This window comes from Tenrec ecaudatus, chromosome X (genome assembly GCF_050624435.1).
Source record: "Tenrec ecaudatus isolate mTenEca1 chromosome X, mTenEca1.hap1, whole genome shotgun sequence".
Classification (NCBI taxonomy): domain Eukaryota; kingdom Metazoa; phylum Chordata; class Mammalia; order Afrosoricida; family Tenrecidae; genus Tenrec; species Tenrec ecaudatus.
The window spans coordinates 168,082,266-168,095,228 of record NC_134548.1 but is presented as its reverse complement, the minus strand read 5'-3'; the positions used below and the strand labels follow the sequence as shown (position 1 = coordinate 168,095,228).

The following is a 12,963-nucleotide window of genomic DNA, read 5'->3' as shown; positions in this document are numbered from 1 at the left end:
GAGAATAGGGAAGAGACAAAGAGGAGAAAAAACAAACTAAGTCTGTTGAGACTGTGGCACAATAGAGAGAAGAGAGGGAAACAAAAGTAACAATATAGCTGAACCCTGAGCCCTGCCCATGGGGTGGCCTGTGTTGAGATTAAGCCCCTATGCTGGCTCCAAATTATCCCTGAACTTTCAGGGCTAAGGTCAAGCCCTAGCCAGCCTCCACTGTGGTAAGCCAAAAGTCCCCAGTCTCTCAAAACCTTGTGGGTCTGTGCCTATTTATCTTTATGATGCTTCTCCTGAGATCCGGCAGTGTTGAATGTGCCTCTTAGTAACTGTCCTAGGATGATTTCTGCAGAGTCCCCTAAAGTTGTGTGTTTCATTGGCAGTGAAGGTTATTTTTCCAAATTTGTTCTCTTAATTTTATGTTTTTCAAATTTTAAAAATTAGTGGTAACCCATCAATCTTTATCTTGTTTATTCTTTATTTATTTATAAAAATTCCTCCACATTCAGAGGTTACAAAAAATAAACAAACAATAGTTGTTCCAGATATATGTTTCCAGTTTTATATTTCGCGTCTAACTTTTAAATCCATTCATATTTCCAATGGACCAGAAGTGGTTGTGGTGCCAAAGATCAGTCATTATCTATCTATTTATTTATTTATCTAAAAAATAGACATATTATTTCTGAATTGATTATTGATATGAAAGATGTTGAAGATTGTAAACTTAAAAGAGTGTCAGTGGATTGTTTTTACCTTTAATTTTATTGTATTTTTATATGTTCTATCATAAATATGAGTAACTTTTTCAATCCTTTAAAAATCATCCTGAAATTTATCGTGTAGAACCTCAAGTGTCAGCTCGTGAGGGTATTGTCTCTTAAAATCCCTGTGGTGATATTTCATCTTTGACTTTGGAGTTGTTTTCAAAGTATTTAAGAAATTTTCTCTTTTGCAGCATCGAGTTCATACCTTAAATAATTCCTATTTCTTCTGTAGATCTTTAAGCTTGGGTTCTAACAAAATCCACTTCCTAGATCAACTTCCTGCATGGTATTAAAAACTTCAATAAAACCAAAAGATGGGCATTCCTATTAGGGATTTGAACTCTAAGCTGAAGACTTTATGATCCTACAAAGAGTGTTACTTTTTTCCCCTCATTCTTTTCTTTTTCCTGCAGGTGACTTTCAAAAACCAAGCCTCTCGTCCTTACTCCTTCTATTCTAGTCTTATTTCTTATCAAGAAGATCAGAGGCCAGGAACAGAACCTGGAAAAAATGTAGTGATGCCGAATGAAACAAAAATTTACAGTTGGCAAGTGCAGCATCATATGGCACCCACGGAAGATGAGTTTGACTGCAAAGCCTGGGCATATTTCTCGGATGTGGACCTGGTAAGCAGAGGTCGTGCTGGCCACCTCATGGTGGAGAAGGACTGGTCAAATTTTTGTCTTTATCACCAGAGTTACTGTTGGTTGGTTGGCTTGGCTTGCCATCATGTGGCGGCTTGGATTGTGTGGCACCAGGATTTCCAAGACCAGCAGGGTCACCCAGTGTGAACAGGTATGAGCAGAGCTTTCTCACTGGGAACAGCATAGGAAGAAGGAGGGATTATCCAGTAAAAGCCTTATATATATAGCAGCAGAGCAGAAGACATTATCGGGGAAGGCTAGTCCCTGGAAAAGTTCATTGACATAGGGGGCCAGGGAAGAAGAAGCAGCCTCTCATTGAAATGGATTGTCCCAATTGCTGAATCAAGGGGCTCAAGCAGAGGAACAATTGTGAGGATGGTGCAAGACCAGGCAGGGGGTTTTGTTCTGTTGTTCATAACGTCGCTGTGAGCTGCTGGGAGAGGCAACAAAAACAACAATCTCCAAAGCAAAGGGAAATTTTAAATAGGGAGGTGTTTGTTTTTAAGAAATAAAGAATCAACTGAAGAGGGACATACTGAAGTGGCATAAAAGCTTAACAGAAATCTACTCTGTAGATGACTTGAACTCCTAGTTTTGGCTTCTTCCCTCCTCAGGAAAAAGACCTGCACTCAGGCTTGATTGGACCCATTCTGATTTGTCACGCCAATACACTGAGCACTGCTTATGGAAGACAACTGACAGTCCAGGAATTTGCTCTGTTTTTCACTATCTTTGATGAGACCAAGAGCTGGTACTTCACTGAAAACAGAGAAAGGAACTGCAAGTCTCCTTGCAATAGCTACACAGAGGACCCCGATTTTAAAAAGAACTATCGCTTCCATGGTAACATATCCTAGACCCAAATATTACTCATGGTAAAATGTGGCCAACACTATATCAAATGAGCCTTGAACACTATGTGAATCAAGAGTATATGTGTGGAAGTGGCATCTTCAGAAGCAGCAATGCTTGGGGTGGGCTGGAGAGAAATGTCTGCCATCTGTTTTTATAGCCTTCTGTGCTTTCTTCTCTAGCAATCAATGGCTATGTGATGGATACTCTGCCTGGTCTAGTCATGGCTCAGGATCAAAGAATTCGGTGGTATCTGCTCAGCATGGGCAGCAATGAAAATATCCATTCTATTCATTTCAGTGGACATGTGTTCACTGTACGGAAAAAAAAGGAGTATAAAATGGCAGTCTACAGCCTCTATCCAGGTATGAGCTGGTGCATGCTTTTTCTTCTATGGAGTGCTTTAACTATTCTGGCCACTGGTCTAAGCACAAAGCAGAGAGACTTCCTGTTCTTAGAGAACTTCCATTTTCAAGTAACTATAACCTAGAGAGAGGTAGATGCAGAAAGCATACTTGAAAGGAAATTCAGGAGAATTATTTCATAGCGAGCATGGGAGCACTGTCACTTTCCAGCTCACATCCCACATTGCATCAGTAGTTAGCCAAAGAGTTATTGGGTTATGGAGCTTTTTCCAGCTCACATCCCACATTGCATCAGTAGTTAGCCAAAGAGTTATTGGGTTATGGAGCTAACGGGTATATTAACCAAGCTCTATTTAACACGTTTTTTAAAAAACACAAATTAAAAAAAAAGGTTTGATAGTGAGGGCAAACGTCTCCTGTTTGGAGGTGAAAATTCTGAAAATCTCTGTGACTTTTCTGATTACTCTTAAACAATAAACAAGCCTGCAATCACTTTACTGTTCAAATCATAAAATAAAATGTCCCCTCCAAATACTACTCACAACTCAGGAACTTGTAAGTAAAGGTGGTTGAGTCCATCATCTTTATGTTGGTTATACTGTGCTGTTTGAACACCAGCATGGATACGGCAAGGGTAAATGGATAGGCTAGATCTTACTGACTTACGTTGTTATTAGATGCCAATGAGTCAGTTCTGACCCATAGCAACCCTATGTACAACAGAGCAAAATACTGCCATGTCCTGCACCATCCTCCCAATCATCAAGCCCACTGTTGCAGCCACTGTATCTATCCATCTTGTCAAGAGTCTTTCTTTGTTTCACTGCCCCTCTATTTTAAAGTGTTATGTCTTTTTCCAGGGACTCATCTTTCCTGATGTCCAAAGTATGTGAGATGAAGTCTTGCCATCCTTGCCTCTAAGGAGCATACTTCTTTCCAGAGAGATTTATATATACTGCTGTATATCTGGCACTATTCCCGTTGCCTGCACCTGGCAGACACTTAAAGTTGACTCTTCCTCTTGCAGGACATTTTCAGGGACCTTTCAGCAATGCTCTCTCATAAATTCCTCTTTCCCTGGCTGGTTTCACTTTATTTTGGATGATTCTTGTGACTCGGTCCTCAACCTTTCAGCGTTCATCTCTAGTTTCATGCTACTGGGCTTACCCTTCTAGGTCCCTTTCATGGACTAGACCCAAGAGGACTTTATCCTGACCTCCCTCCCCCAAGAATTCCTTTTCTGTTCAATGGAGGAACTTATCTTTTGCTCTGAAATATCTTGCGAGGGCAGGCTACTCTGACTGCATACTCCGGTCTCCACCATCAAAGCATTCCATTACTGGCCTCTCAGTTCACAGGGAGGAGGGGCATCAGAACTCAATCCCCAGTGCCTGCAAGGGTACGGGTCACGTAGCAAGGACTTTGGGTTTGAGAGGTCCAAGAGTGATGTGACTAGTTTCAAGAGATCTATTTTGATATTTCTGCATAAGCCAATGGTCCTTAGCTCTTTTTTTTTAGTGAAAATAAACAATTACTCTTTTTTTGTTTTAACAAGGTGTATTTGAGACCATGGAAATGCTGCCATCTAAAGCTGGCATTTGGCGGATAGAATGCCTGGTTGGAGAGCATCTACAAGCGGGAATGAGTGCTCTTTTCCTGGTGTACAGCAAGGGTGAGTAGCACTGTGGGCGAGGCTCACTACCTCCCAGAGGCACATAGACTTTTCTTCCTGCCTCCAATGGTTGCCGATGTATGGAATTAATACAGGCACATAAGCGGTTCTTAGACTGAAAACGGATATTGCTGACAGAAATCATCAGTCCTCAGTGTGAGGGCAAGGTATACTTTATGCTTTGGACACTTTGAATTTGAAGCTCTAAATATTTAATAATTGGTTCTAAAGCATCTCTTTATTTTCACTAATTGATGGAGTTCCAAGAGCTCAAGAGCAGATCATGGGACTGAATCTTGAGTCAGTAACCAACTCTGGGAAGAATTAGGAATCTAATCCGCTACAAGTAGGGGACCTTCTGTAGAAACTCAAGTTGCTTGAGGTGCACAATGTAAGTGTGGTGCCTACCGCTGGGCTGAATGCCAGGAAACACTTAGGACAGTTCTTGACACATAGGTCACACCAAAGGACATGAATTTTTGTAGTGTTCTCTAATTTTCACTGACTTACATCTCTGTAGCTGAGTTCTCTGCACTTCCAGCTACTATTTCCCCTGTTTTGTTTCAGAGTGTCAGACTCCCCTGGGAATGGCTTCTGGACACATTAGAGATTCTCAGATTACAGCTTCAGGATATCATGGTAAATACTGTTTCCCTCTAAGAATCTGTGCTGATTATATATGGTTTTTTAAATTTCTGTTAGATTCAGACAACCAATCCATCTCTATAGTTGTATTAATTCTATTCCATAAGTAACCATCAACTCCACCCCTTCTCCATTTTCCATTGTGATTATTTTGAATCAGGTCATGATCGTATCTCACCTAAGCAATGATTCTGCTTTGTTGAATGCCCTTCATTTATACTGCTCTTCAATGTGTTGTAAAGCACAGATCAAATTACTTCACTTCTGCTTAAAACATCTTAGTGGCTTTCTGTTGCCTTCAGAACAAGACTGAACTCTGCCACAGTCTCCATTCTCATTTCTACTATTCACTGGCCCTTGCCTCCTTTCCTTCCAGAGCACTGAAGACTCCTGCCTCAGTGTGCCGGTTTCTAGCTTTGTATATTTTTCCCCTTAGAGGTTTTTTGGTAAGCCATAAAATCCACAGATCATATGATTCAATAATTCCATCATATTAAGAAAAGTGTACAATCATCACCACAATCAATTTCATAACATTTCTTATTTCTTGTACTCGTTGTTAGCTCCCCATTTTACCCCAACCCTCCCCTGTTATGCCCCTAGGTAATTATTAACCCAATTACTGTCATATACAGGAAATCAGAAAAAACAAAACAAAATCGAGAAACAATAAAAACCCCAGAACAATGGCAAATTAAAACTGATAAAAACCTCAACCAAAATGCAAGCAGAAACTATTGAAAACTGGAACACATTTAAAATGGGTCAAAGGGGAGATCAAATGATAAGGTGTTACTTTTAACCCTCACTGCATCTACCATAAAAGCCCTTACAGTGCTCTCTGATAGCTAAGGTCCTCACCTCCCTTCACTACGGTCAGAGAGGATTCACTCACTCGAGGCAGAATCCATGTGAGGACCCTGCAAATGGATTTTGGGCTCCTACTGGCATCGTCGTCTTCTGAAAACGAGGTTTCACAATTTAAACTCTGATATCCTTCCATCCTTCAGATTTGGATTTTTTTAAATTTATACTCCTTGGATCACACAGGCTGGTGTGCTTCTTCCAGGTAGACTTAGTTGATGGCTCACTTAGATGATAGCTTGGTAAAGAGAAGCTTTTAAAACCCCACACGCTATTCTTTCTGATGCCTGGACATCATCTGGTTTCTTTACCAACTTTGCTATTGTACCCATATGTTCCGTGATCTCTTCTCAGAGTTAGAAAATAAGAACACAATACAGCCTGCCACCTGTTTTTGTACAGCTGAGGAGTGAAAAAAAAGGCTTTTACATTTTTAGATTATTTGAAACATAAAAAGAAGAAAAATATTTCCTGACATATGTTCTTCAAAGTTCAGAATCCATACATAACTTCATTGGAACACAGCCATCCAGTTTTGTTTGCACATTGTCTATGACTGCTTTTTCACAGTTAAGTAGCTGCTGCAGAGACCATATGTTCTACAAAGCTTAAATTATATACTATCTAGGCTTTTAGGAAAAAAATTCACATTCTTCTTTAAGAGGATAAAAAATTCTCCTTGAAAACAAAACTTTAGATTATTTACTGAAATAGTACCATAATTTTTTTGAGGCAGAAGTTTGTTTTCAGAAATATCTTTGATTTGTATTTTTACTTATATTTTATTTTCTGGTTTTCTACAACGAATATGTATTTTAGTTTGTTTATTTTTAACAATTTTAGCAACACGCAACTCACTTCCCACACATCTCAGTTCAGTCACATTTGTAAGAGTTGTGCAATCATCACCACAATTAATATGTTGTATGTAATAAATTAATAATATTATTTGTTAACTCTGGTAAAATATTCCAGTTTCAGCCCATTAGAAGTATGAACAATCATCAGAATTATTAAATGTTAGTGGATCCTCAGCTACGAAGTCTTTATTCATTTCTGTTTTCTCCACAACTATGATTAGTTTTTCTCAAGAGAAAGAATTTCATTCCCAAGTTCCAAGAACCAACCTAACTGAATCTAATCTCTCTCGCTTTGTTTGGGTAAAGAACAATGGGCCCCAAAGCTGGCCAGACTTCATTATACTGGATCAATCAATGCCTGGAGCACCAAGGATCCCTTTTCCTGGATCAAGGTTAGAAAAACTAATCAATAATGGGAAATACATCATATCATATTTAATCACATCATGTCTTCCTCTTGTAAGCTCAAAGCTCAAGGGTGCTTTTGTGCTTTCTCTCTCTCTATCTACCTACCTATCTATCTGTTACCAATCATACAGAAATATAAAGCTGTTGTCTCTCAATATATTGTCCATATAGGTCTACACACCACCACTTATCTGTGAGTTTGTTTTACTGTGGTGGCATGGGCATTGCTGTATGACACTGGTATTTCAAATACAAGCAGGGCACCCATGAACAGTTTTTCGTGGAGCTTCCTAACTAAGAACAGACTATGAAGAAGGACCCATCTGTCCATTTCTGAGGGATTAGTCGCTGAAAACCTTATGAGTAACAGTGGAACATTGTCAAATATACTGATGGAAAATGAGTACGTTGGGTTGGAAGACACTCAAAATATAACTGAGGAAGAGCTCGTTCCTCCATGTGGAGTCAACCAACCATAAAGCCATAGATGAAATAAAGCTTTCTACACCTTCATTTTCTGATGTGTGGCATGACTCCAAGTGACAAGAAACAATTGCAAACATCCATTAATTATCAGAACGTGGAATGTACAAAGTATGAATCTAGGGAAATTGGAAGTAGTTAAAAATGAAATGGACTGCATGAAGATCTATATCCTTCCTAGGTATTAATGAACTGAAAAGGACTGGTATTGACCATTTTGAATCAGACAGTTATATGGTTTACTATGTCAAGGATGACAGAATAAAGAGTAATGATACAACATTTATTTTCAACAAGATATTTCAAGATTTATCTTGAAGTACAATGCTGTCTGTGATAGGCGAATATCTCTATGCTTATAAAGAAGTCCAGTTAACACATTATTCAAATTTACACACTGTCCACTAGAAATAAAGAAATTGAAGAATTCTATCAATGTCTTCACTTTGAAATTGATCAAACATGCAATCAAATTGGAATGCAAACATTGGAAAGAGGAAGGATCAGTAGTTGAAAACTATGGACATAATGATAAAAATGAAGCTGGAGATTGAATGATAGAATGTTACAAGGTCAACAGCTTCTTTATTGCAAATACCCTTTTTCAACATAAACAACAATTATACGCATGAACCTCATCCAATGGGATGCACGGAAATCAAATTGACTACAGAAGAGATGATGGAGAAGCTCAATATCAGCAGCCAAACGAAAGGCCAGGGATGACTGTGGAGCACGCCATCAATTGCCCATTTGCAAGTTCATGTTATGGTTGAGGAAAATTAAAACAAGTTCTTGAGAGTGAAAATATGACTTTGAGTCTATCCCACCTGAATTTTGAGAACATCTCAAGAACAGATTTCACACCTTGGACAATAATGACAGAAGATCTGACGATTCTATTGTCCCCTTCCACCGCATCACTTTCTGGACCTCAGCCACCATTTCTTCTTGTTTGAGGTTACCAGATTCACTCTCATGATTTATCTTCATTGTCTTCTTCACCATTTCGACCTTTTTTAAAATGCGTAATACATCTACAAATTATTCTTTTGTGTGGACCAGAATTCCCACAAACTTGTTGGAAAACTTCAATTATTTGGGATGTTCACTTAAATTTTGTTAATTTTTTATATTACAAAAAAATAAAACTTGAAAAAATATTTTCCTTGGTACAAAAAGTATCCTTTTTGTAAGGCACCTTAACCAGACTAAGACATGTGCATTGATGAAATAACTCCTCTTCAGCCATCTTCTGATGGCAGAGACATCTGTAAACACGTTTTGTTTGGAATAGACCTGTGTGCATATGATTTATGACCATAGTAGTAATACTTCTTGTCTTACCATCATAAATATTTCAGTTATTCTCACCAGACCCCAGCTAACAGATGGGAGAAGCTAAAAAAACAGGGTGGCTTGTGTATTGTACAAAAACGGGGTTTGAACTACTGACTTTGCCGATAGTAGCTTATCACAGAAGGACAGTAGCGTAGAGAAAGAGGAGACAGTTTGACTAGAAAACATGTAAGCAGAGGTAAAGAGTACATCTATTAATGACACACCAGCTCACATTTTTCCTGTAATTTGAGCTGAATATTCACTAATCCCTAAGTATTTTTTGTGTGTACTGCTGCCAAACTATATATTCACCGCCTTGTGTTTTTTGCTGTTCTTGAAAAAAATTTTGTTGTGTTTTCTATGGAAGTTTACCTAGCAAATTAGGTTCCCTCAGACAAATTTTGAAGAGCCTGCCTGCTGCTGTGGGTTCAGGGTTGGGCTGCTAACCACAGTGTCAGTGGGTCAAACTCACCAGGCCCTCTGCAGGAGAAAGATGAGGCTGTCTGCTCTTTCAATGATTTAGAATCTCAGACACCCTACCGAGCAGTCCTGCTCTGTCCTACATAGAGCTGTGAGTTGGAATTCATTTGATGACAATGGGTTTGGTTTTAACGATTTGATCTAATTGTTCCATCCTATTGGTTCATGATTCAAAATCATAAAACATTCTTTGATCCACAGGAGCGCCTCTCCTCGGCCAGCAGCCAAGTCTCTCTGTGGTCCTCAGCCTCTCTGCCATGTGGTCCCTTGGTCTCTGCCTTGTTCAGTGGGCTCTGCCACCCAGTCTCATAGTCTCAGCACCGCAGGCTCTTCTGCTCTGGTACCTCCAGTCTCAGCATATCATGAGCATTGGCATTTCAGATAGAGGTCTCAAACACGTTCCGCTGGTGACTTTTCTTCCTTGATGTTCCCAAGACATCTCTCTGTGGTTACAATTTGTACAATATGTCAGCATGATCATTCCCCATTCTATTTGTTACATTTCCACTGGTCTAATTTTTCTTCCCCTCCTTGCCTTCTCGTCTCTATTTTGGGGTAAATGTTGATCCTTTTGTCTCATCTAGCTCACTGTTTGAGGCAGCACACTATGCATAGTGTTTAGTTTGGAAGCCATTCTATTATGTGGCTGAGGGGTGACTTGGAAGTTACTTTAGGGCGATAGTCTTCATTTGGGGTTCCTGCAGTTTCATTCAGTCCAGTACGTTGGCCTTTTAAAGGGATTTAAATTTTGTTCAACGTGGTCTTATATTCTAGTTGGGAACCTAAGGAGCCCTGGTGGTATCAAAGGGTTAAGAAGTGGGCTGCTAACCACAAGATTGTCAATACAAGCACACTGGCCTCTTCACAGGGGTAAGTTGAGGCTCTCATAAAGATTTACTCTAAGAAGCAGCTCTACTTTATCCCATAGGGTCTACATGAGTAGGAAGCAGAGGGTCAGGTTATTCATAACCTTCTACTGTGTCCCTTGTCAGAATGGTTGTTATCGGGAGTTTTTCTGGTCTCAGGTTTGAAAAGGTTGTATGAGTGCTATTGGTCCCATTCGATAGGTGATCTTTTAAAAAAATCATTTTATTTTGGGCTCGTACAACTCTTATCAAGTCACACATACATCCATTGTGTCAAGCACTTTTGTACGTTTTTTTCCCTCATCATTCTCAAAACATTTGCTTTCTACTTGAGCCCTTGGTATCAAGTACCTCAGCTTGGTAAAAGCTCCTCATTTTACCCCTCCCTCCCCGCTCCCCCTGCCCCATGAACCCTTAATAATTTATAAATTATTATTATTATGTAATATATTACACGGTCTGACATCTCCCTTCACCCACTTTTCTGTTGCCTGTCCCCCAGGGAGAAGGTTATATATAGATCCTTGTAACCTGTTCCCCTTTCTCCCTCACCCCTCCACCCTCTCGATATTGCAACTCTCACCACTGGTCCTGAGGGGTTCATTTGTCCTGCATTCCCTGTGTTTACAGTTTCTCTCTGTACCAGTGTACATCCTGTGGTCCAGCCGGATTTGTAAGGTAGAATTGGGATCATGATAGTGGGGGGCGGGGGAGGGGAGGAAGCACTCAAGAACTAGAGGAAAGTTGTATGTTTCATCATTGCTACACTGCACCCTGACTGGCTCATCTCCTCCCCAAGACCCTTCTGCAAGGGGATCTCCAATTGCCCACAGATGGACTCTAGGTCCCCACTCTGAACTTCCCCTCATTCACAATGATATGATTTTTTGGTCTTTGATACCTGATACCTGATCCCTTCCAGTCCTCGTGATCTCACAGGCTGGTGTGCTTCTTCCATGTGGACTTTGTTGCTTCCAAGCTAGATGGCCGCTTGTTTATCTTCAAGCCTATAGGACCCCAGACTCTGTATCTTTTGATAGCAAGGCTCCATCAGCTTTCTTCACCATATTTGCTTATGCACTTGCCTTGTCTTCAGCAACAGTGTCGGGATATGCTGGTGTGGTTCTTCCATGTGGGATTTGTTGTTTCTGAGCTAGATGCCCGCCTATTTATCTTCAAGCCTTTAAGACCCCAGATGCTATATCTTTTGATAGCTGGGAACCATCAGCTTTCTTCACCACATTTGCTTATGCAGGATCAGTGTTCCATTGACCTTTGATTTCCTTCATGCATCTCTGCTCCCTATAAGTAAAGACCAATGGTTGTATTGTGAGGAATGGAGAAAAGGTGGGAGCTGTCAAGGATTTTGTCTTGCTTGAATTCACAATCAATGCTCATGGAAGCAGCAGCCAAGAGAGCAAAAGACACATTGCCTTGTGTAAATCAAATCTACTTCACAAGGCCTCTTTAGAGTATTGAAGGGTGAGGAGGTTACTAAGGTGCACCTGACCCAAGCCATGGTGTTTTCAATTGCATCATATACATGTGACAGTTGGACATTGAATAAGGAAGACCAGAAAAGAACCAATGCATTTAAACTGTGGTGCTGGAGAAGAATACTGAAAGTGCCATGGACTGCCAAAAGGAAAAACAAATCTGTCTTGGAAGAAGTACGGCCAGAGAGCTCCTTTGAAGCTAGGATAGCAAGGTTCCATCTGACATCCTTTGGACATATTGTCAGGAGAGACAAGTCCCTGAGAAGGACATCCTGCTTGGTAAAGTGAAGGGACAGGGAACAAGAGGAAGGCCCTTGATGAGATGGAGGGACACAGTGGTTGCCACTGTGGGCTGAGGGTAGGGGTAACAGTATAACAGGACCAGACAGTATTTTGTTCTGAACTGACCTGAAAGCATCTAACAGCAACAACAACAACAACAACAACACACACACATAGGCTTCATAAAATTCACAGGAAAATTCCATGATCTTTTATTTCCATTTTCAATGAACTTTTTAAGCCCCTTTATACACACAAATGTATGTGATATAATTGGTTGGTTTCCAAATACAAATTTCATAAGGGAAAGGCCTTTTTCTTGTTCAGTACGCTCTTACTGATGTCTAGAACAGTCCTTGGCACCAAGCAGATGCCCAAAAAATATTCCCTGAACTGCTTTTTGGGCAGAAACAAATCCCAAAGTTGGTCTCTGTGCACTTCAGAATCAACCAATGTGCACCAATGTAAATTCTTCTTAAGTCAAGAGTTCATTACGGAAGGTGAACACACCTTTTCAAATAGATTAACATAAAACATTGCTTGGATTGGTAGGTGGACCTGTTGACACCAATGATTATTCACGGCATCAAGACCCAGGGTGCTCGCCAGAAGCTCATCAACCTCTACATCTCCCAGTTCATCATCATGTACAGTCTGGATGGGAACACGTGGCACAGTTATCGAGGGAATTCCACTGGGTCCTTAATGGTAGGTTATGAGTTTTCTCACAAGAAGGTATGAATCCTGTAAAGAGCTTTTGGCAAATTTAAAATATGGGACAAACATTTCTAGCTGCTACAAATTTAACTCCAAAAAACTTTTCCACCATGGGCAGTAGGAGTGATTGTGGTTATGTGGACACAACCAAAGTATTAGTATCAAGGATCTTATTGGCTATAGAAATGATGAGATGAAATTGACAGGAGAGAGAGGTGGGGGAGTTGGGC

General features: G+C 40.2%; 1 protein-coding gene across 1 annotated transcript in view; it reads left to right on the top strand.

Moving 5' to 3' along the window:
* F8 (coagulation factor VIII) overlaps window positions 1–12,963 on the top strand; it is a 127,622-nt gene that overhangs the window by 86,143 nt on the left and 28,516 nt on the right. Inside the window, exons 16-22 of the mRNA XM_075538595.1 lie at window positions 1,172–1,384; window positions 2,017–2,245; window positions 2,437–2,619; window positions 4,175–4,291; window positions 4,859–4,930; window positions 6,967–7,052; window positions 12,569–12,724. Of these exons, the coding sequence (XP_075394710.1) occupies window positions 1,172–1,384; window positions 2,017–2,245; window positions 2,437–2,619; window positions 4,175–4,291; window positions 4,859–4,930; window positions 6,967–7,052; window positions 12,569–12,724 (1,056 nt within the window). The remainder of the gene's footprint in view (window positions 1–1,171; window positions 1,385–2,016; window positions 2,246–2,436; window positions 2,620–4,174; window positions 4,292–4,858; window positions 4,931–6,966; window positions 7,053–12,568; window positions 12,725–12,963) is intronic.